This window comes from Myotis yumanensis, unplaced genomic scaffold, assembly GCF_028538775.1.
Source record: "Myotis yumanensis isolate MYYU_CA2020_CCGP unplaced genomic scaffold, mMyoYum1.0.hap1 SCAF_11, whole genome shotgun sequence".
Lineage (NCBI taxonomy): Eukaryota > Metazoa > Chordata > Mammalia > Chiroptera > Vespertilionidae > Myotis > Myotis yumanensis.
This window is the reverse complement of record NW_027223762.1, coordinates 7,530,283-7,554,554: the sequence shown is the minus strand read 5'-3', so window position 1 is coordinate 7,554,554 and position 24,272 is coordinate 7,530,283. Positions and strand designations below refer to the sequence as shown.

Genomic DNA, 24,272 nt, shown 5'->3' with positions numbered 1-24,272 from the left:
CAGGAATGCCTCTGCCGTGGCTCTCTCCCGACGCTGCTCAGCCCACCTGAGCCCAGAGGTGCATGTTGTCTTGGGAACAAACCTCTGCAGTGTTTGCAGATCTGAGCATGCAAATCCTTCAGACATGCGCAGGTCCTGCTCAGTGGAGCGTAAGGAGCGCGCCCAGGACCAGCTCACCAGGACTGCCTTGCCGCCAGGCCTCGCTCTGAAACCGATTGTGTTAGTTCTGCCTGTTTAATGTGAAGCCTGTTCCAAATGTCAGAATCATCCTGGAAATATCTGAGTCACTTTGACCTTGAGAGCTTTGTCGTGGCACTTATGTTAGCCTACCCAAGAGTTCTCTGGTGGAGCGTGATTGGGGCGGGGGGGGGGGGGGGCGGGGCGTGTTGTATACTGGGGAACAGAGTCCTGAGAGCCACAGCCTGAGCTTTAGGCTCCATCTCTGCCACTTGCTACTTAGATGACCTTGGGTAAGTTACTGTGCCTCCTTTTGTCATCAGTGAAATGGTTTAATTTCATTAAACCATACAGCTGTCCCAAAAATACCACGCCATCACTCATATACATATGGTGCCAGAGCGTGTGGCATGTACTAAGCATTCAGTAAGAGATTATTATGTCTGACTTCTGAATTTCAACCACTTAGCCACCACCAGATGGAGATAAGTCTAGAGTCGTTGGTGACTCTGTCAGTTTCAGGAGCAAAAAGTGAAAAGAAAAAGAAAATAGAACACGAGGAACGGCAGATGCGGGTTCTGTGTGGTGGCGGCTGCAGCAGTTTGCAGGGGCCGTTTAGGAGGGCCAGGTCCCCACAGGGGCATCCTGGGGAGTGAAAGGAAGATAAACAGAGACCAGAGTAGCCCTAATCCCACCTCTTGCCTAAAGCACACGAGGAAAGCAAACCACCTCCCGGGAATCCCAATCTCGGACTGGGAAAATTAAACTGTGTGTTTAATAGAGAAATGGATTACTGAATATGACAGCACTTTGGGAACACAGTGATTTCCATCTCAGTAATGTGTGCTTTTTATCAAAAAAAAGCATATCAAAGCAAGTGCCAGGGAGAAGTAACCTGCGGGAAATCGCTTTTCTTATCAGCCTTTGAATGTAGACATGCTGCTGATAGCCTGAGATTCTTGGTTAACATTTCCAGTATTTCACAGCGTTCTTCGCCCTGTGGCAGGCAGCGTCCAGAACTACACAGACCTACGGAGACGTTAAGTAAAGGCAGTCGCGTTTGTGCCACCGTCGATGGTCGGTTTTCACCTCTGGTGTCAGACCTCCTGGGCTGCAGGTTTTGTGTTTTAATGACATCGATCAGTGCATTGTTGACTGTAAGCAGGAGTGAAAGGTGCTGATTGGGGATGCTGTCTCTGGGTTTATGTAGCCCAGCTTTACAACTCACTGTTTCAGTGTAAGCAAGTTGGTCTCTCTGAGCCTCAGTTTCCTTTTACGTAAAATACCTTCCCCAAATATTATAATAATATTATAATTAGGACTCAGTGAGTGCAGAGCTGAGCACAGATCTTGGCACAGTACTCTCAGTTTCCATCAGTTCATCCTTATCTGTTGTGACGCGTTTTTACATGTTGACATCCTAATAGTGTACGCTTTTAACCACCGTGCCTTGGTGTCCAGTTCTCTTTCTCCTTCACCTGTCCTCCCTTCCCCTACTACCTCCATACACCCCATGCTTTTTTAGTTTCCTGTTTAGGATTACAGATGCAGAGTCCACTGTTCAGATCAGTTGCCTGTGACTAATAATCTATAGGGAACAGGAAGTATCTTGAGCCAGTGTATGTAAAGACATTAGAAGTAACCATGTGTTGTTACTTGGAAGCCAAGATTTTCATAGCGAGCCCTTCAGTAACTGTGGCCTGAAGAAGAATTTGAAAAACAAAAAGACATTACCCCACCGGACTTAGAGATTTAACCAAATACACCCTCAGTGGTTACTGGTCAAGGAGGATTGAGAGAGAAAATCAGAGGCACACATGGGAATCTAGACTCCTCCATCAACTTGGGCATCAAGTTCCTTGTGCCTGCCGTGGGCCGTGTGCACCCCATAACAACTTGGACATGACTGGTCTCTTGATCCCGAAGGTATCCCACACAGTAATCCCTGTATGACTCGTGCTCACCTGGCTGACTCCTTCACACACGGGGCAGGTGTAGCATCTCCCAGTGCTGAGGCTTACCAAACTGGACCTCCCATTGGAGATGTTGCAAGTAGTAGTTAGGCCATCAGAGAAAGACAAGTACCATGTGATTTTACTCATATGTGGACTCTAATGAACAAAATAAACCAACAAACAATAGAAATAGATACAGAGAACACACTGACCACTCTCAGAGGGGAGTGGGTATCGGGGGCAGGGTGAAAAACGTGAAGGGATTAAGGGGGAAACCTCATAGGCAGACAACAATATGGTGATTACCAGAGGGAAAGGGAGTGGAGGGAGGTAGGAGAGGGTAAGTGGGGATAAATGGTGATGGAAGGAGACTTGACTTGGGATGGCAAACACATAATACAATATACAGATGATGTATTATAGAATTGTACCCCTGAAACCTATATAATTTTATTAACCAATGTCACTCCAATAAATTCCTTAGCACAATACAGAAGTTCATGACCTTGTCTCTCTCTGCCTTGCTGGTCTTATCTCCACCATCCTACATTCCAGCCATATGTAATAACTTTAAATTCCCAAGCATGCCATGCTCCTTCAGACTCTTTACTTTGCTTGCTTTGCTTGCCTGCTCCCCACAGTGTGCTCCCCCAACTTGAAGACTCAACTCGGGCATCAACTCTCTGGGGAACCTTTTCCTGGCCACTGCTTCCTGCCAGCATCCCTCATCCGGGCTCTAGGCTTCCCCCACCAGAAACTGCGTCTTATTATCTGTTTCCCAGGTTCCTAATACAGCTCGGATGCTCATTAAGTATTTGCTGAACAGATTAATGAATAAGGGTTTGAGTGAGGGAATTGATATATTATGGAAACTACAAGTGGGTGTGACTGGCCACTTAAGGGCTGGAGCCAGGCATAACTGGTGTTTTGTTTGTTTTTCAGTGACAACAGATGCATAGGGTCCTTAAAACTTAGTTCTTTTTTTGGTATAAATGTCCACTATGTGCCATTCTGAATAAGATTTCACTTTTGTTGCCTTTTTGTTTTAGAAATGCAGAACTAGAACATAGTTTTTAGTGAAGAACAGCCTAAAGCTAGACACACATGTATGTATTTATTATAAGTGTATGTGTGCATAAATATACATGTTTATATATGTACTTATATACACACATATGTGTGTGCACGAACCCATACACATGTACACATGCATGTGTACATATATACACGTTTGTGTGTGTGTACAAACGTATACGTGTGTATGTGTGTCGTGGGCAGATATAGATCAATCTTAGTAATGCCTCACAGGAGGTTCTGTCTCCATCCAGCCTGCTCACTGTCACCAAAGTATGATTATAACACCTCCCCACTGAATCAACATACACTCCTGCCATACGAGCCTATTTGTGGAAATGTCACAGACATGCTTGGGGTTCTGGTCGCATTTCACCTGCCTCATGGAGAAGCCTGAGTCTGTCTGATTCATCTTTGCGTGCATCCAACAAACATGTCCCATGTGCCTACCATGTGGCTGTATGGAAACTATTAAGTGTGTGATGTATGGTCACTAGTCACTCAGCAGTGAATTTGTCTCGATAACTCTTCCCGCTCTCTCAGCCATCTCTCCAGTGGCCAGCCCAGCCTCCACATACACAACTTTGCTAGCGAGTCCTTTCCGTGAATCGTGGGTGGTCTATCACACAAGGCTCTCCCTACATGGGTTTCTTCCCATCAGATGCCTTTTAATTCACTCCCACAGCCGTGAAGGCTCACAGCCTTGAGAGAGCTACTCTCTGGAGGGAGCCTTGGGACCGGCTCCCAGGGCCAGGCACGGGGGCTGGTAAAGCAGGTTACTTGCCAGTTGCTGGTGTCATATCTGTGCTGGGAGGACAAAGTGTTTTCTAATCCATGTTTTTGTCTTGTCTTTTAGCTTACATTTTACTATGGAACTATAGATGCTTGGTGTCCAACAAAGTACTATGAAGACATAAAGAAAGATTTCCCAGAAGGAGATATTCGGCTCTGTGAGAAAAAAATAGCTCATGCTTTCATCCTCCGTTCGTACCAGGAAATGGCTGACATGGTCGCGGACTGGCTAAAGGATGACCTGTCCAAAGTGGACATCGAGACATAAGGAAGCAAAGACTGACAGCTGGTGCATAGGGGCCATGGTATACTGACTCTCAGTAGTAACTAGTGGACTCCATAGGTCAATGCTTAATTTCGGTGTTTGATTATGGAAGAGAGAAAAAAGTGAAACCCTCTTGGCTTAAAAACTACCCGCTCCCAACGTCCCACGCTACTGGCTGCAGTAAACACAGGTGACCAAATATTCCATAGGTTCAACCACACGTTTTCCGAGGCTCAGGAACACAGTGGCCTAAACAGGTCTCTGATGTTTGCCCAGGGGCGCCATGCAGCTTATCTTGGTAGGCAGGACCCTTGCAGACCAGAGGAAGGCTAAATGCAGTGATTCTAATGGACTTACATTGTAAAGGAGGCTCTGTTAGGGAAGGTTAGGAAATGCCTACTAGGAAATGTAAAAAGTCAGGGAGCATCCGGTGTGCAGTGCATCTTGCCAGGGGACCTGAGTCTCCCTCAGGACAGAAGCCGAAGAGCAGCCCAAACTAACCTTGCCGGGATCCTGTCAAGACCATCACTATCAGGCTGGGTACCAGGACAGCCTGCAGACCTACATCACAAATCACCACGTCAGCCTTTTGTCTGGCCACCAGGGGCACCGCCCCACGCAGAGCCAGCATCGGGGCAGGCACTGCCTGTGTCCGTCTGTCTCTGGGAAGCTTCCCTGAGGAGTGTGATTCCTGGTCCATTTGCATCAGCCAGAATAAAGTTTGCCAGGCATCCCTCTGCTCAACTAACCGGCTAAGGTTGTGGAAGGATCCTGGCTATGCCTCCAGCCACACGACAGCCAGCCAGCTCCGTGCCGAGCCTGGGCCTGCCGGTGGTGAGCTCCTTGCAGACTCTTCTCCTCCAGAGCAAGGTTGGGGAGGCCCGACTGCCTCTCATCAGCCCAGACCTACCATCAGTTGTCCCTTCTGTGAATTTCTTCAATGGAACTCCACTGAGGACCAAGCAGTGAGCCACGTACTGTGCTAGGCATTGAAGAGAGTCTTAGCTATATTACGATTCTTCTGACAACCTCCTAGTAAGTACTTTCCAAAAGGGCATCCTTAAATTGCTCAATAGAGCATAACCACAAATGATTGTTCCATTTCCGCATCAGCATATTAGTTGGGAAGAAATTGTTTTATTAATGAACCAAAATTAGCCATTCAATTATGTAAATTTGCCTTCTCCGGACACCTTGAGGTCCAGGAGAGAAGCAGCTTGTTCTCTGGCCCAGGGTGGCTAACAGCATTGCTGCCTTCCCCCAAGTCAACTCATCCTGGGCCAGGAGCCAACACATCGCACTGAGTCTTGCATCAGAAGCATTAGGTTTTCTCCGGGGGGAATCCCTCGGGCTTTGGACAATGTGGCGTTGGCCTTCCCCTCAAAACCTGGAGCCCCCTGATGGCCGAGTCAGCCACGGGGATATGCTGCCAACCCCGTGGTGAGTGTTGGACAAGCTGCTAGCAGCCAGGGCCTCTGCGTCAGAGCAAATGACTTTTTGGACAAGAAGGATCCAAGTTCCAGGCAAGGAGTGCTCTTGGCTCCAAAGAGGAGCCGGGCAGACAGGCCACTGGCTCAGGCTGCACACTGCCTCCTCAGGGCATCTGCGTGGGGAGGCCTTCTAGACCAAGCATGTCAAACTCACGGCCCGTGGGCCACATGCCTAGTTTATTTGGCCCGTGTTAGCCTTTGAGTTTGACATGCTTGTTCTAGAGTCTGGTGTTAGCAGCTGGGACTTGTGGCTCCAACGTGCCTGGCAGACAGGAGACGCTCAATGGTATTAACTTGAGCCCTTAAGCAAGTCCTGGGAGAATCGTACCCACGGAAACGCAGACTAGCATCTCAGCTTCTCTCAGTGTCAGTATTCCACATGCCTCTGTGTTCCAAAAGCCCACGTGGATGAAATTGTATCTCATTTTGTTCTTCAGAAATTAAAAACTGGTTAAAAGTGAAATGATAAAGTAGAGTATTACTGGCTCCTATTTCCTGTTTACCGTCTAAGCACCAAATAACTTTTTGAAATAAATGCTTTACCAGCACTCATGAGCTTGCTTGGCCCGGTGGCCGTGTGCTGGGGGAGGAGGGGTACCAGCTGCACAGTTCTCGGAGGTAGACTCGGGTCAAAGTCTCCCTGTAAAGCCGAAAAGCCTCTCTTCTCAGTATTTGTCTTAGAGAAGGAAGGATCAGATTTCAGGAGAATGAAGTTCATTTTATTTCATTAGGAATTAAACAAAAGACTGCATGTTCCCATGCATAGGTAGGAGGGGATAAGGTAGGTGAACTCTGAGGCCTGGCCTTCGGTGTGATTTTTAGGCAACTTCATCTGGTTTCTCCGTGCCTCGCTGTCCTCATTTGTAAGATAGGACTAATAACAATGCATGCCTCCTATTGTTGGAAGAATTAAAGAAGATGACAACATTAAAGCATTTAGCACAATGCCTGACCAAGAGTATCTAGATAAAGATTGGCAATAATAATAATAATAATAAATATTAACTGTCATGATAGTAAAAGTAAGACTAATATTGATAAGTGATGGATAAAGTCTATTTTTCCAGAAGCATTTCTGCGTATATGCCCCAGTCAGCCACATGGGTGGTCCTTGTCAAAGATTTAACTTCGTTCCGGTTGCCTAGTGCCCTCGGTTCTCAGTCTGCTCTGGGCCGTGGGAGGGGCCCTCCAAAGGCAGCCAGCCCCTGTGGCTCTCGTGGTCTGATGTCCAAGGTGGCCGGGGCCCTCGCCGTCTGCTCCCCCACTCAACCCCTGGACAGCCAGTGACCTCCAAAGGCTTGATTCTTCTTTATCCTACATTGTATCAAAATTAATTTATTTCCAGCCCTGGCTGGTGTTGCCCAGTGGTTAGAGTGTCGGCCCACGCACTGAAGGGTCACCGGTTCAATTCCCAGTCAAGGGCACATACCTGGGTTGTGGGTTTGCTTCCCGCCCCCTGGTCAAGGCGGTTGTGGGAGGCAGCCTGTCGATGTGTCCTTCTCACATTGATGTTTCTGTCTCTCTCTCCCCCTTTCCCCCTTCCTCCCTTCCACTCTCTCTGAAAAGCAATGAAAAAAAATACCCTCTGGTGAGGATTAACTAAAAACAAAAAATTTAATTCCAGATTAAAGGACACTAAGGAGACACGACAATATACAGCAACACCTGATTCTGGATCCGATGTTTTTATTACAAAACCATTGTTGGGACGATTTGCACGACTCGAATGGGGTCTAAAGCTGAGCTGGGAGGAAGGGATGTGCAGGGATTGGGACGTGGAGAAGCAGGAGAAGGCCCTGTATGCGCTGAGATGCACTGGTCCGCTCACTCAGATGGCTCCAAGGGAAAATGTTCCCTGCATTTTACTAGCAACCTTTGTGTAAATTCCAGATGATTTTGAAATTTGTAAAAGTAACTATTTGAATAAAAGCAGGCTCTCTCCTTTTGTGTCTGTCTCTCATTGCTTCTTTTCCAGAAAGTGAATTTCTTCTTCTAAGCAGTAAATGGAGACCGGACTTCAAATCCTGCTTCTGCCCTTTCATAGGTTTGTGATGTCCCATAGGCTTAGCCTCCCTGAACCTCCCCCAGTCCCCACCTCCACCCCCACCTGTCTCTTCGTCTATGAAAGTTCTTGCTTCAGTTTTTGGATTTTGGATTTGGGGAGAGTTTTATTTGTTTTAAATGTGGGCAGAGGAGGTTGTGCATATGGCATCGAGCATCCTGTCTGGCTTACGGTCAATGCTCTATAAAATGGTACCTAAAGGAAACCTGTTTTTCTTTCGCTCTCTCTTCTCTTTGGTGCAGTGGAGGACCCCGTGATAGCTCCGTTTCTGCAGTTTCACGCAGCCTGAAACTTGATTCTTGCAGTCTTTGCATCTCTGGTTCATTGTGCGGGGTGAGGGGAGATGCTTGCTCACCTGGCTCAGCCTTCTGGCCCCCAGCCATGCAGGCCTCCGGCACACACAGCCCAGGATGCTCCACCATCACCTCAGGGGGCTTACAGTCCACTTAGAAGAGGTGTGGGAAGCCAAGCATTTCTTAAGTAACAACAGACACCACCTTTGTTCCTGGCCTCTTGTACTTGGCTCCTCCTTCCCTTGGGGGTAGGGTTTCAGGAGCCATCCGTGGCTGGAACTACCCACATGTGAAACTGTGCTCTGTGAACAAATCCGTCTCTGAGGCCTTAAGGCTGAGGCACTCCTGCAGGAGTCGGAGGCCAGAAGCTGTCCACTGCCTGTGCCCCACAGAGATGTCGGTGAGTGATCTCATGGGTCCCGGTGAGGGGGGCCGATGCGGGACATGGATCTGTCCTCCTCCACAGATGCGAGGCGTCCAGAGCAGGGCTGGTGAGGTCACAGAGGCTCTGGGTTGCCTGCCACGGTTCTAAGAGCCAGCTCCTGAGGGATGGGAGCAGGCTGCTCCTAGTGCCAGAAGGACAGGGCGAACTTGGCTGGGTTTGGGGAAGGAAGAGCGAGACCCCCACTTTCAAGGTGTCCCCTTTAGGCCTCACAGCCCTTCGAGGTTATGGTTATACTCACTTCACAGGTGACCACACAGGTGCAAAGGTAAGTGACTTGCTCAAGATTGACAGCTGGGATGCAACGCAGGCCTCCACTCCAAAGCCGGCCCTCACCCCCTTCTTTCCACAGCCTCATGCTGCCTCCTGGAGGCAACGGTGGGCAGCCTGGCAGGCATGGAGGGTTAGGAAGGGAGTCAGAGGAGGGGCAAAAGAGAGACAGGTTGGCAGGGAAGTGAAGAGTAGGTGGTGGGATATAAGTGAGTAGTTTTAAAAGAAGGGAAGGTGTAAGAGGTCTGTTTTCAGGGTGAGGGAAACGCCTCGGACAGTGCATTCGGAGAAAGTGTGCCTGGGGACGGAGGAGGACGGGAGGGTCAGTCACAGGTTGGGGGGTAGGGGGGTGGGGTGAGTGACAGGAAAGCAAGGCCACTATACCTCATGGCCCATTCTTGTCCCCTCGGGCTGCAACTGTTGCTTCCATTCTCCCATGGAAGATTAGAAAACCTGTGGCGTCTGGGGATTAGCAACTACCAAATATGTGGTTATTGTTTGTTGAGCACTAACCCCAGGCAGCCCCCCAAGTGTGAACTACATCCACAATACAGGAGACTGTGCTCTGGGACACCCTGTGTTTTCATTTTCTGGTGCATTCCTCAGACACTGTGGCCGAGGGGCCTGCGCTGACCTCCCCAAGCCCGGACAGCCTTCCTTGCTGGGTAAGTCCCTGGGAAAATTCCTCTTCCCGGGAAGGGGAATGTGACCCTGTGACTGGGCGTCCCTCGCAGCCAGGGGTGCGGGTGCACCTGCAGGGCTCCCTCCCTCATGGAGGGACTGGGATCCCGCCTCTGCAAATCTCCCCGCTGGCCGGGAACATCTGGGCCTCCTCTGTGGCCACCGCTGACGGCCACGCACCTGCATGTGATTAGGGCTCAGCAGACGCCCACAGGCTCCTGGTGGCTCCGAGCTGGTGACACGTCGCAATGGATGGGTTTCTCCCCATCACGGTGCCTCCTGAGCAGAGAGTAGGTGGCATTCCCAGACACAGGAGCAGCGCATCCATGACCCGGGCAGGCAACCCTGTCCTCAGCGGTGCTCATCTTTGCCTCCACCTCCTTGGAAGTGATCAGGCATCAGGCAAAAGGGGAGAGGGAGGGGGTGAGAAGCCAGTCTCCACATCAGGCATCGCAGGGCCTTTCGGATGCGCTCTATCCGTGTTTGGGAAGTAGGATAATGTTGTACATGCCCCCCACCCGACTTTCCTTTCTCCCTCTAACCACAGAATGCCAGCTGGGTCAGGTAGAGACTGGAAAATAAGAAAACGAAGAGCTGACCGAGGATTGTTATAAGCAAAGCATGACAAGACTACACTTTTTTAAAAATATATTTTTATTGATTTCAGAGAGGAAGGAAGAGGGCAAGAGAGATAGAAACATCACTGATGAGGGAGAATCAGTGATCTGCTGCCTCCTGCACGCCCCACACTGGGATTCAAGCCCACAACCAGGGCATGTGCCCTGACTGGGAATTTAACTTTGACCTCCTGGTTCATAGGCTGATGCTCAAACACTGAGCCACGCCTGCCGGGCAAGACTGTACTTTTTGATGGCAGGGTCATAAAGCTTATACAATTATCGTTCCTACCTATGAGCTGGTTAAAGGGGAACATACTTTTTATCCCAAAGAGACTCCTTTAATTAGCAGTAATGAAATGAAGGAACAAAAAGGGAGCAGATCCGTTGAGCTTTTCTCCAGAGAAAGACATGTGGCCGCAGGGACTGGCATTAGCCCTCCGGGACACTGGAGCACACTGAACGGGCACATGCCGCCAACGCTCTGCCAAGTGCTGGGTCACACGGGCCCCACCCACATCCCGCAGGAGCCATCCTGGTGGCAGGTCCTTGTGAGGGCAAGAACTGTCACCTTCCCACAACCGCTGCTCCGTCACTAACCCTCTCCCAGAAATACATACGGAACAGATGAAGGCTCTCCTGTCACCTGTAGGAAAAGTCACTGTGGGCCGATGGCGGCGGCCAGCTGTGCGGAGGGTCCTCTGCTGCCCAGTCTGGGAGCGATGCCTCAGGATCCAAGGCCGTGTCTCCAGGCGTGGATCCTTGTACTTGTCTGGAAGAGTGCTGAGTGAAAGGACCCCGCCGAAGCTGCAGGGCCTGCTGGTGTCCCTAAGCTCCACCGTCGGCCTTGCAGAGGAGGTGGCCACAGCTGGGCCTCGGGCTTCGGATCTCAGAGGCACAACTTGTACAGCCTGCGGAGGGCGCTCCCGCTCTGAACTGAGACAGGTCCCAGGGCTGCAGGCTGTGTGCACTCAGAGCAGCTCTGCACCACACACACACACACACACACACCAGCTGCTGGCAGTGGCAGCACCTACTCCTTACAGGTGACTGCTTCACTTTCCAAAGAGAAAACCTTCTCCACTGCATGTCCGCCCGCCCCCCCCCCCCCCGAACCCTGCAGTGGCACGTAGAGCGTGGGGTTGTGTCAGGTCCTACCCGGTATCACACAAGTCACAGGACCCAGGGAGCAGCAGCCGCAGCCTGAGCTGCTTGGAGAGGGAATGACCAGCGTGAGGACTGGTGGACCCAGAGCTCCCGGGTGGCCCGGCTTTCATGCAGTCGTCCGGTGCCTGCGTGGTTGACATTGTCCTCCGGGCTGAGCATCTGACACAGAATAACAAGTCCCAAAAAAGCCGTTCTCCAAAGACCAGTCAGGAGCAGTTTTATCCATAAAATATTTAATCAACCTATCTGTACAAAATATCAAAATGGCTACTGAGGAGTATACAAGCGTGTGTAACAAATATATACTGCTATGTCATTGTCAAGAAAAATAGAGATTGCTGTTTTACAGTTCATTTACATTCCCATATGTACAATCTATTTAAACTCGAGAATACATACACACAGTGGGTTTGTACCTGCCCTTGAAGACTGCCCTGCTGGCTGGCCTGGGCACGGGCAGCATTCACAACGTCAGCTCCTGCCGCCCCAAGGGCCAGGCTGGGGGGCCAGGAGACAACCCCATCTCCAGCCTTGGAGTCCTGCTCTGGCCAAACCAGTTCTGGAAGATTGCCCACAAAGGAGATTTCGGCTGGAGTTAAATGAGGGTTTAAAAACCACACCCATTCCCCTTCTTACTCCAGAACCAAGCAGAGAAACAGCGAGTGTCAATGCCAAATGCAAGGGATTTCTAACCACCCCCAAATGATTAATTCTGTCTATAGCAACTGAGGGAATGGCATGTTACTGAGCTGTGATGGCGCTGCTGTCCCTTCGCGTTTTGCCCATTTCCTTAAAATCACAGTTTTGGTGTCAGTCACTGATGTGCACGTGCTCGGTAAGGGGTGGGGTGCCCGTTGTGTCAGGTGCTGCTGCCCACCCAGGCCCCGTGGAAACCGTACCACCTGGTACGCTGGTGCAGGAGCTCTGCAGAAACCGTTATGGAGAAAACAGCTGCTTCATTATATATATTTTTAGAAAAAAAAGCTTCAGAATCCCCTGTTGTCATCTGCTGAAGGGCAAGTTGCGGTCAGCATCTTTTTTATATATATTTTTATTGATTTTTAGAGAGAGAGGAAGGGAAAGGGAGAGAGAGGAAAATATCGATGTAAGAGCGAACCATCAATCAGCTGCCTCCTGCAGGCCCCCTACCAGGGATGGAGCCTGCAACCCAGGCATGTGCCCTGACCGGGAATGGAACCGGCATAGGACGATGCCCAACAAACTGAGCAACACTGGCCCCAGGGCCAGCAACTTAATCCTTGTAAAAAATGCACTAACTTTTCATTTGAAGTGAAATACTTTGAGCTAAAAGACCTAAAGTGATGCAAATATGATTCTTTGTCACAGAAAACGTTAAGGGCTGTTGGCACCACAGTATAAAGTGCAGAGGAAGGAGACTCTAAGGATGCTGGTGTTCGCTCTCTGACGTGTTTGAGGTGAAAAGTGCGAGAGAAGTAACCCCTGCCCAGCATCTCTGTGCCTGTCCCGGGATCCTGGAGTACTGCCCGGCCAGACACGCTTTATCCCCAGCTTGCTTGCTGCCTGGATCACCATTTTCTAAACAGAATGCTGAGTGGCTGCCTTTGCTCTGACTCTGACAGGTCCTGACCCAGAAATATAAGTTGCCAAGAAATAAGCCCTGCTTGTGGGTGCACCCCTTCCTCAAGCCTCCTGCTCACCTCAAGCCAAGCTGCTGCCCCGAGCCACGGGAGAAACTCAGACACGGACACGGGTATCTTTCTCTGCCCTTGGCAGCCTTCAGTCACTCAGAGCCAAGCATGCAGACAAGGAAAGCCCTTCAAAACACCTTGTCCCTGCTTTTCAGACTCACTGACCCGCTGACAAATGCAGGTGAGGATTGCCCACATGTGTGAGGTCTGAGCAAAGCCAGGCTCGATGGTAGGACAGTACGTACAACAGGTACAAATTGTGTGCAATTTCCCCAAACCACCAGCTCGCTGGCCTGGGTGCTGTCCTTCCCAGCCAGTAGCCCTGGGAGCGTCCTCAAGGGACGTGCAGCCCATGCACTCGGATCGGCGTGTTTACCTCTAATCAGCAGGACTCATATAAATAAGCCTCACAGGGAGCCTGGTGTGTGTCAGCCACGAGCACACCTCAGCCCTGGAAGGTTCTGCACGGGCCCTAGATGCTGGCCGTCAGATGTCTGAGTAGGGTCTCGGCCCAGAACAGGCACCTCACCCTGTTTCACGATGGAGCAACTGCCTGGGTGTGGTGGTTGCCACCGCAGGTCAGTAGAACAGTGCAGATCATCCTGCGAAGAAGACAGCCCCTGGCCCACCGCCAGCCTGGCCAAAGCTCCAGCCCCTGCCTCGCCACATGCCTGTGTGCCCGCACTCAAAAGGCGGATGAGCACAGCAATGCCAAAGCGAGCAGCTGGCCACCTCCTGGAAGGTCCGCACCAGCAGGCCTAACGGCGCTGGGATTCCACTGTCAGAAGCTTTTCCTTGCTTTTCTAGACAACTTATTTCATGTCCCGTTAGGAAAAAGGATAAAAAGTTTCTGCAGAAGGAAATTTGTCAGGCAAAAAAAAAAGAGTGAAAACTGTGCTTCAGACACCAGCCCGCTGGGCCATCCTGCCAGCACACTCACCCGCCTGCAGCAGCACCTGGCGGGGAGAGGCCTGAATGCCACAGCCCTCTTGCTGTTGGACGGGGTGCATGTGGGAAAAGGCAGCCCTTTCTTCTGCCAGCACAGACGCAGGGAGCGCCAGCAGGACTGCTCCTGCTCCGGGAGGTGTGCACGGCAGGAGGAAGCCAACCATCGCCCACGGACCATGCACTTTTTAAGTATAAGCCTGACCTGAAATGCAAACTAATTCTCGGTGACCTCACGCCCTGCAATTGCACCGTCCCAGGTGGCTCTCCTGTAACTACTGCTGCTGCCACGAAGCACCAACCGGAATTTTTCCCGGCCAGGAGCGTCTACGGCCGAGTCCCAGGCCCGCTGTCGCCCCGGCACCAGCGATTATGGTGAAGCTGGTTGTGTGAACATGAGCGGAAAACACCCCTGAATGAATGAAGCCCACAGGGAAGACGCCAAGCCTTCAATCACCCCCGCAGATGATGGAGGCCAACCTCCGACCCTCTTCCTGCAGCCCCATCCACGCATGTGACTCTGCACATGGGAAGTGCGGTCTCCTGGGAAGAACAGGCTTCTCTCACCTGGAGCCTCCCTGGGGTTACGTGCTTGTGCAGCCCCACGCTCGGCACGGATGAGAGTCCGGCACAAACGGAGGAGCCTGCTCCAGCCTGACTGGCCACAAGGCCCAGCTGCCTGAGAACTGAGAAACAGCATCTTTTCGTTTCCCCCTTCTAGGGTTTCTTCACGTTAAACTCTGCCCCCATTTCCAGGCCATCAGGCAGGAGAGGAGGAGGAGCTGTCTGATACCTGCCCCTGGTTCACGCCCTGGCAAGCTGGCCCAGACATGGCCATGGGCTGGGGACCTGCTGGGGACCTGGTGGAACAGTCCACCCTTCGACGGGCTGGCTTGCCTGGCACAGAGGCTCTGGGACAGACCAGGTCCCTGTCTGGGCTGCCAACAAGGCACAGCTCATTCGTTCCTCTGCTGCCGGGGAGGCACCAGCAGCAGGTGGAACCTTCCCAGGACGTGGTCACAGGACAATCCCAGCCCGAGGGTGGCTCTGCCCATCGCTCCGTGAGCACAGGGAAACTTGGGCTGGGTTGGCAGTGCCCCTCAGCAGGGACACAGGAAAGGTCCTGGCTTTGGTGAGCTGAGCCCCACCCCCGAGGTCCTGGCCTCCCTGCGCCGGCCTTGCCCCAGGTAGAAGTCAACGCAGCATCCAGGAAGCACCAGCAGAGGCTGGGAGTATCGTGGACACACAGGCAAGAGCTGTGATGCTGTGAGAGGACTGGGGTCAGGAGGGGACCTTTCCCGAGAACCATGGCACTGAGCTGACGCTCAGCGCAGGGAGGAGACTGTCCACGGCTTGTCTAGACCTCTCAGGAAGTGCCTTGTGGAGCCCTGAACGGGCAGGTGGCTGTAGGGCAGTTCACCCCAAGGCACACAAAGCCCACAGCAGGCCGGACTGTGGCGCCGCTTAGACACCCTCGGAGAGCTCCATCACTTCTCGCTTACGTGCTCACTCCCCACCCTTTCTAACTGCTGGGTTCACGTGTCTGCGGACTCCTTCCTTACCAATCCTGACACTTTCTGAGAGGACACTGCAGGCCCTGCCCTCCCTGGACCCACCGCTGCTTTCCAGAGCTCCGTCCATCCGCCAGGCCCCCTGGCAGCCACTTGAGGCCCCTGGCCCACAGCCCACTGAGAGGCCCTGCTTCCCACCTGGGGAAGGTCTGCATCCCCGCTGACAGCCGCTCCTGGGAATCAGCAAGGCTCCCCCCGCGCCCCCATGACTTTGGTGGCCAGAGGCGGCTGTGGTGCTGTCCCCCTCACGGGATTTCCTGGAGACCAGATTCAAGCAGGGGAAGCGTCTGCCTTTTTCTGGGCACAAGCTGCTCTGGGCAAGCGTCCGTTTTTCTCCTGCTCTAAGGAGAAAGTCAGGCTGCAACCCCCAGCTATTTTCTGCCCTGACTGAATGGAACTGCGGACAGGACCCATGATTTGTAGGATCTGAATCCTCCTCCGACTACACCCACAGGGTGGTCAGTACTCTCTCCGGCACTGAGCGAGGTTCCTGCACGGGGTTTGGTGGGCGTGGCTCCACTGTCACACAATCACCCCTTCTCTCTTGACCATGCCATGTGAGCAAGAGAATGCCAGGACGGTGACGTGAAGGACGGCATGTGAACGCTAAAGGCGTCCCCAAGCCAAGGGGACACAGCCCGCCACGCTCTCACAGGACCCAGCCCCAGTGCTTGGAAAGCCAGCATTCAGCCAGGGAAGCGTTTGGGCATCGGTGGGCATGGCCGCCTGCCAGTGTAGGGGTCTCCCTTCCTCCTGGAGCCTGGTTTCCAGCAGCAGTGAGCAGACCGTGTCGGTGTTTGGCTGATGCAACAGCCCCTCAGGCCAAGCTGGGATGCCCAGGCTTCCTCTCTAGCAGGAAGAGTGGTTCAGATGATCTCAACAGGAGCGCACAGTTCTCCCCAACAACATGGAAAACTCCATTTACTGCAGGAGGAATACTGCGGTGACCAGGAGGGGGGCTGCCTTTACTCACAGTCCTGACACACTACCCCGCTTGCCAGCAGCCAGCTCACCCACCGGTGGCGCTCCCCCCTGCCTAGAAGACAGGCAGGCCGGCAGGCAGTCCAGGGCACTACCAACTGTCCTGGCAGAACCCCTTCTCCACACCTTGTCAAAGCTGGTCTAATCAGATCTCAGCAACCAAAACCGGCTGCCTCCACACATGGCGGTCCTTCTGCTGTCATTTCTATAGCGAAGCACATCCTCTCTGTTCACCTACGTTTAACTCAGACACACCGGGGGCTGAGCAGAGCTGCTGCGGGACACGGGTGGTCCCTGTGGTTCCAGGCGGCTCCGGGGGAGACCCAGGAGGCATTCCTTTTGTGTGGTGAGCGAAGAGCACGCTGAAGGCATCAGGGCCACGAAGGAACTGTCACTGGCCGAGGAGAGCACCCTCCACCCCCTCCCCAGGTGCAACCTGGACTCAAGATGCAGGAAGACCACGCCTCCTGTATCATGTAGGACGTGGTAGAAGGAGATCGTCAGAAGGAAATGGAGAAAATGGAGGAGTTTTTCCTGCCACAGAAAGCTCAGGCTAAATCGTAATTTCTTCTCCCACATTTTTTCTAGTCCCTGAAGAAATATCTAAATGTTTGCTTTTGTCCAAAGATAGTAAGTACCCTAGAATTGCTTCAGGATAATATTTAGCTATAGTTTTTCATTAGCTCCCTTTCTAAAACCTCTAACATTACAGCTTTTAGTCTTCACATGACAGGTATCGGAGCAATCGTTATTAGAATCAGAGTTTGCAAAGGAGTGGGGCTTCTCTGGCAAAAATCCATACATGTATCAGGGCCATCTAGGCCCAGCCACTGCAACAGGAGGGACGTGAAGTGTAGCAGCCACTTTTGGGGGGGGGGGGGGTGGGGGGGGTGGGGATTTTAACCTAAAGAAACTATTGCCTTTTCTGGTTATTTATAGCTACCCACATAGCCACAGCATATAAATTCACATTATTAATGTGTTTCTTTTCCTTTGGGGGAATTTTACAGGATAAAAAAGACTCGGGTGGGGCCCTTAAATAAATCAGCTGTATCTAAATCTTTCATATCTATCTATCTATCATCTACCTCTCTCTCTCTCTCTCTCCCATAAGAATGTAATCACTGAGAATGAAAATGTGTATAATTGTTCCTGGACCTCAGCACCCAAGACAGAAGGGTAGAATGAATTCTCTCAGGGACCCTAAAGACGAACACCCAGCACAGCCTTAAACAGGAGCACTCAGGAGCTGCGGGGAGTTTCAAAGCAGCCCTCCCAGCCCCAGACAGATGGACCCCAACTTATTTCTCTCCCCTCCGCCAACCATTTAAACAGGCCACAGAGGCCTCCCAGACAGAACTGAAACGATGAAGGCTGTCGTGTTTGAGCTCCCCTTTTATGTGGACAGGCCTTCTACCATCTGCAAGATGCTTTGTGGCAAAATCAGGGCCTGGGGGATAGACTTCCACCTCCGCTCCCCATGCCAAGGCCCGCACCTCCCGAAGGGGCCACAGCAGCCCCCCTGCAAATGCCCCAGGACAGAGCCAGGACGGCGTGGACCTTCCTCCTGCTCTGAACCACCGGGTTTCGGGGAGTTGGATACTCACAAAAGCACCTTTGTGTGGCTTCACTTCCCGTTACTATCACACTGCCAAAAACTACAGCAACAACACAGTGACAGCGTGTAAAAGCCGACACAGGCATGATAGCTAAGCACAACACATGTCCCCACTCTGAGTAAGCGCGGTGGAGGGGCTGCGCCTGCCCCCAGAATCCTCTGCAGGAGCCCGCCCAGGGTGGCCCTGCCTCTTTCGAGCCCTAAGCGCCTCCTCGCAGATCCCTAGGAAAACCTCCTGGCAGGTTTCTAGGAAAAGCCATGGCTTCCTCCCGCCCCCATTCCCAGACACTGCACCAGCCTCCCCCTGGGAGCCCCCCAAGGCACGGCCACCACCCCTGGCTGCCCAGCTCAGGAGCTGCAGATGCACCTCACCCCTTCCATGTCAGATCAGACTTGCCGTTTAAAACCTCCCCTATTTCACTCCCCCTCCCAAAGAAGAATATCCTTTCTGCTTTCTAGATCATTCCCAGTAGGAACTGGTTTTCCTTTCTGCTTTCTAGATCATTCCCAATAGGAACTGGTTTTTGAAGAGAGGGCGCCGGCCTTGGCAGGGGTCTAGGAGGATCCACCATGTGCTCTGACAAACGCTCCCAGTCAAAACGGAGGGGACACCTTCCATCTTAAAAGTCAAAGAAAAGAGACAAGGCCTTTGCAGCTGCTCCTTCCCAGAATGGCTGGCCTCGGTGTGCCCCAGACCTTCAGAAAGGACCCTGCGGACCCCGGGCCCTACACCCCCAGAACCGGCCACCCAGCCAGAAACATACAGGGGTGAGATAGAACTGAAGCAGGTACCCCTTTAGTTCACCCATTCGGGAGCCGGCAAATCCCTAGCCCGTTCCTACCTGATTTCGTGTCTGTTACTGTAACATTCACACAAACGCCAGCCTCTCCCCAGAGGAGGCAGCGGGTGCATCGGTAACCTGTTCGCCGAGTGCGCGGGGCTGGGACATCCCTAGCGCGGTCATCTCCACCCCGGGCTTTCCGGTGCAGTCACGGTAAATGGGTGCGTGAGTAAACGAGCTGTGGGTGTGCGTGTGGACCTGCGCGTTCTCTCCTCCGTGCGGGCGCGGGGCCAGAGTCCGACCGACCCGCACCCGCCCTCGGCGCCAGGCCCAGCCCTCAGCTGCTCTTCAGCAGGGGGTCCTCGGCGGCGCGGCTGCCCCCTCCCCGCCCGGCCCGCCCCGCCAGCTACCTGCAGCCGCACGCCTCCACCACCATGTCCTCGTATTGCTTGTAGACCACGTTGTTGGCGGCGTCGATGTAGAGGATGCTGATGGGGCTGAGGCGCGCAGGCACGCAGCAGGAGGCCGGCGCCGCGTCGGGCGCCATGGAGTTGAGCAGCGTCTGGATGATGGCGTGGTTGGTGGGCTCGAGGTGCGAGCGCAGCGGGAAGTCGCAGACGCCCTCGCAGTGGTACGCTTGGTAGTCCAGCGGCGCGATGATCCAGTCATCCCAGCCCAGCTCCTTAAAGTCCACGTGCAGCGGCTTGCGGCTACAGCGGGTCCGGCCCCGGCGCCCGTGGCCGCGGCCCGCGCCCCCGCCGCCGCCGCCGCCCGGCGCAGCCCGGGCCCCAGCCAGCGCGGTCCGCCGCCTCCTGCGACCGCCAAGGACAGCAGTCAGCGCCCCGGTGCCGGGTCCCGAGTCGGGCGGCTGTTCGGCGGCCGGCGAGGCCCCGAGGGTGCGGGCCTGGGCGCGGATCTCTCGGAACAGGCTCTCCTTTCTCTGCGTGCGGGAGGAGACGACCAGCAGCGCGCGATCCTCCGGCGCCGCGCCGCCGCCGCCGCGAGCGCCGAAGCCCAGCCGTCCCAGCGCCAGCGGCCCCCGCGCCGGACCCGCCGCCGCGCGCAACCAGAGGCAGAACGTGCGGGGGGCGCGCGGCTCCCGGCGGTGGCTCCGGACGGCGTCCGCCACGTCGAACACCTCCCAGCGCTCCCCGCTCAGGGGCTCGGCGGCCCGCGAGTGCAGCAGGCTGGGCGCGCGCGCGGCGTCGGGGCACGTGGACAGCTGCAGCAGCGGCGGGGGCGCCGGCGGGCCGCGGCCGGGCTCCAGGGGCTCGCGGCGCAGCACGCGCAGCTCCGCGCCCACCACCTCGTCCGCGTCGGCCAGGCTGGACAGGTCGAACAGGAACCTCTGGCCGGTCTCGGTCTCGGCTGCCGATTCGTCTGCAGGGGACGGGCAGAGACAGGGAGAGAAAGAGCCGCCGGTGAACGGAGTTCGCACTCCTGGCCGCGGGGCCTCCGAACTGCAAAGGGCCGGACCCAGAGACGGGAGTGAGGCCCGCTGGAGCCGGCGCCCGGCCCCACGTCTCGGCCGCAGCCCGCAGCTGCCAGCCGGGTCCAGGGGAAAGGAAGTCCGACTTTCATGGAGCCAAAAGGCCCTCCACCGCGACAACCCACCCGCATCCACTTACTGCTGAGCGGCGCGGCCAGGAGCGCACCCCCGCCCCCCAGCCTAGACCAAGACTGCAGTACTGCCGCCTGCCCCAGAGCCACGGGCTCTCGGGGACTAAGTCGGAGGCCAGACTTTCTCTGCTGGTGGCGGACGTAGGCCTGGTGGACGCATCGGAAGTCGTGCGCCCCTCCCAAGACCCGGAGACGGTTTGCCCGGGGTCCCGAGCGATACGGGGACGCTCCTTTTTGCTCTGCCGAGCACCTACAGGAGCCGCGGTGTCCCGGCTGCACGAAACGGATAATTCCCTTCCCCAGAAAACTGCCCCTTCACTCCCTCAGCCCGGTGTGAACGGTCCAGCCGGCTCCCAGGCAGATTCGTCCGGAGGGGACTCGTCAGCAGGGCTCCCGAGACCCTCTAGTGCGCCAGCCTCCTCGCTTCGCCCACGGAAAACAGACCCGGATCCGGCCCCAACGCTGCGGGTCGCGATGCGGAGCTCCATGCTCAGCTTCTCCCAGTGTTTCCTCCACCTCCGATGGAGGCGGGAAGGCCGCAAAGGGGCACCAGGGGCCTTATCAGAAGGGTCTGGGCAGCGTGACCACTGCCTTGCAGTGAGGGCAGCGGGCTACATGAGGTCTCTCGCCTCCAGGACCCCGTCCCTTCGCTGGCTTACTCTTTCTCTCTGCTATGACTTATCTCGGGCTTCCGAATTTTATTTCTTGTCGTATTCACTCTTTTCTTTGGGGGCTCAGAAAAAAAAAAGTTGAAATTCCACCAAGCAGCAGATAAGGAGCTCCCTTTGAAGGGGGTCATCTGGTTTCGTTTTGCCCCAAACACAGAGACTGTGCAGACTCCCCACCAGTGGAGATGTTTGCTCGCCAACCACCGTGGCCAGGCCTGGGCTCTTGAGGTCCGAGCTGTGGGCGCTGCCAGTGGCCTCCTGAGAGGCCTCAAGAAGCCCAGCTCTAAGTTGGAGCTCAGGATGGAGGGGAGGCAGGAGAGTCAATGAGCAAATACTCTCCCCCAGCACACACACACACACACACACACACACACACACCCCATGCTTTTTCCCCAGGGCTCGCTCTGGAGCACTTTCTCTGACCTTGCCCTACAGCCTCTCCCTGCTTCAAGGTGCTGCCACTGCAGCCCTTGCCTCCAGAGAGAGGAAGGACAGGCCGCCTTACCTGCCTCAACAGCCAAGCTGGCAGCCCAGGAAAGGATTTAGCTCAGGCTGAGGCTGAGGCAGGCCGAACAACCAAAGAAAGAGGGTCTGGTGATTCTGCCAGCCTAGGGCCCTGCACACCCCAGCTCTCCCCTAACCGGGCCGCCCACACAGCAGCCTTGGGGCTGGGGCTTCCCTGGGCCTGTACGCCAGGACCCAGCCTTCCGATGAGGACCGGAGCCTCCAGTCCTGGGGGCCCGCCAGGCCCTAAGAGGATGCTTGAAAGTTCTCCCCAGACTACAGGGCCATTGGGCCCAGGCTGTCCCTGCACCCAGAGTAAAGCAGTCTGTGTGTGTGTGTGTGTGTGTCTGTGTGTGTCTGTGTTGGGCAGAGTGGGTGACGGTCACTGCTCCCAGCCAGGGCCAATACTTGCTTTCCAGCCCCATTTGCCTTCCCTTCCCTCCTGCCTTTTATGCTGGGTCTCTGGCTGTTTAGAATTAAGGCTGAAATTACTTAAATCTCCCCTATCTATCTGCTTTAATGACATCAATAGAGATTAATAAAATCCAGATGACACAGCAATCACCACGGTCTCATCGGGTCCTACCTTCGGAGGGCCTGGGGGGAGGGAGGAAGGTGGGGTGCTTGGTCCTGAAGAGGCCTGCATTCCTGCCCCACCGCTGGGCCCTTCTGAGTCCGGGACCACCAGGGGGCCCAGGGGCCCAGCACGGGAACCCACAGCCACACACCTGCACCCAGACGCGGCAGAGAAGGGCCTCTGTGTACCTGGTGACGCCGCCTGCCTCTCTCAGGCCATTTGCTTTGGTCTGATGCCTGCCTCTCTGTCGCATGCCCCTGAGTTATCCCCAATTTGTACAGCCCCCAAGAGACTGGGAGCTGCTCCTAGGTTGCTGCCAACGAAGAAGCGGCCACCGCCACTACCTCTACGCAGTCCCTCTCAGCCAGACCCCTCCTCCAGGTTCTCCGGATCTCCAGCTCAGCCTGCCTGCCTGCCTCCTCGAGGGGGCCGCCGGCCGCCGGGCCAGGGCAACCCCATGGAGGGATGGACCCAGCCCTCCGCGGCCGGCCGGGGTGCCGCGTCTCTCGCCACAACCCCGGCGCCGCAGGTTGGGAGCATGGGCCTGGGCGAAGTTTCTTTCTAACACCTGAGGCTGGGCCAGGCCGCGCCCGGAATGGGATGGCGCAGGGGCACGGCGCCGGCGGCGGTCTCCAGCGAGACGGGACGGGATGGACGGGCGGAGCAGAGGCGCGAGTACCTGGGGTCGCCTGGTCCGCGAAGCCGGTGATGGTGTCCGCGCGGCCGTGGCGGCCAGAGCCCGCGGAGGAGGCGGCGGCGGCCCCGGCCGGAGCCCTCCCGGCCAGGCTCCGGTAAAGCGACATCATGAACTGGTGCGGCACCACCGAGCCGTTCCTGAAGCCGGAGCCGGCGGCGCGGCGCGAGGCGCGGGCCCCGGGAGCCGCGGCGGCCGGGGCAGCGGAGGCGCCCGCAGCCGCGACGAGGGTGCGCCCGCCGCCGCCGCCCCCCGGACTCTCGGCCGGCCCTGCCCCCGCCACTCGCAGCACCGCGGCGGCTTCGAGCCCGTCGCGGGGGCGGCAGGCGCTCAGCAGCCAGAGGCACAGCGCGGCGGCCGCGCTCAGGTCCATGGGCTCCGTGGGCCGGGCGGGCGGGCGGCGCGAGCTCCGTGGCTCCGGGAAGTCCCCCGGCGCCTTTTGAACATAGTGTTTAATAATGGGGGACGTGTGCGCGGCGAGCAGCGCCCCCTCCCACCCCACCCCACCCCCGCCGACGCCCGGAGCAGCGCCCCCTGCTGAACGCTCTCGTGGCCGCGCCGCGCCCCCCACTCCCGCCTGACGCTGAGTCGGGGGCAGGAGCCTCCCGCCGCGTCCCCACCCCGCACGGGATCGCCGCGCCCCGACTCTGGACCCGCAGGGGACGCCGGCCAGGGCCTCCCGCACGAAACCAGGCCCCGCCTCCCGGCCCCGCGGCCTGGGGACTCCGCTCCCCCTCCGCCCGCGCCGCACTTGAGCCAAACGCGCCCTCCGGGTTTGGGGACTCCGGGAACCTCGGCACCCGCCCCCCACCCGGCTTCCTCCCACTCCCCTGCGGAGAGCCGCCCGCCCTCCCCGCTCGATTCCTCGAGCGCCAGGGCGCCGGAGGCTGGGGCGGCGGAACGGCCCGGCCCCGCCCGTCGGTGCCGAGAGCCTGTGGCCAAGGCGCACCGGGAGGCCCCAGGAGCGCGCAGGGCGACCGCAAAGGCGCGTTTTTTGATAACCAGTTCGGCTGTGCCCCACGCCTGCCACAGCCCCCGAAGATCGGAGCCGGCGGCCGGAGCAGGGAAGGGGGCCCGTAAGGAAGAGAGCGAGCAGCTGGACGGGCAGGAAGGAAAGACAGAAGGATGCGGACTGACGCTCGGCGAGCAAAGGTTTGGGCGCGGGACGTGCGCTTAAGCTGGAGCTCAGATCTCCAAAGAGCACAGGAATGACAAAGGCAGCGCCGGGGTGACAGGAGACTCCGCGCGGGAGTGGCGCCCCAAGTTCTCTGTGCGTCGTCGACAGCGGTGACCTCCTGCCAGCCCTCTAGGGGTCTGGCTAACGGGAAAGGGCCACCGGGTATATTGGGGTGCAGCC

General features: G+C 55.8%; 2 protein-coding genes across 3 annotated transcripts in view; one reads left to right on the top strand and one right to left on the bottom strand.

Annotated features, from left to right (window-relative positions):
- Positions 1–7,694, top strand: part of LDAH (lipid droplet associated hydrolase) — an 87,940-nt gene extending 80,246 nt beyond the window's left edge. For both annotated transcript variants that reach the window (XM_070428751.1, XM_070428752.1), the window contains exon 7: positions 4,063–7,694. In XM_070428751.1, coding sequence (XP_070284852.1) covers positions 4,063–4,266 — 204 coding nt within the window. In that variant the 3' untranslated portion in view covers positions 4,267–7,694. The remainder of the gene's footprint in view (positions 1–4,062) is intronic.
- An 11,564-nt stretch (positions 7,695–19,258) lies between these two features.
- GDF7 (growth differentiation factor 7) lies at positions 19,259–23,288 on the bottom strand. Its single transcript, XM_070428379.1, has 2 exons — positions 22,901–23,288; positions 19,259–20,232 (listed from the first exon to the last, which is right to left on the bottom strand). The coding sequence occupies exons 1-2, from the start codon at positions 23,286–23,288 to the stop codon at positions 19,259–19,261; spliced, it is 1,362 nt and encodes a 453-aa protein (XP_070284480.1).
- Positions 23,289–24,272: the final 984 nt, after the last annotated feature.

Excerpts from the sequence above, each read along its gene's own strand:
- GDF7 (XM_070428379.1), bottom strand. The coding sequence starts at position 23,288 with ATGGACCTGAGCGCGGCCGCCGCGCTGTGCCTCTGGCTGCTGAGCGCC. Across the intron at positions 20,233-22,900 it reads CGCGGACCAGGCGACCCCAG|ACGAATCGGCAGCCGAGACC; the intron begins GTACTCGCGCCT and ends CGTCCCCTGCAG.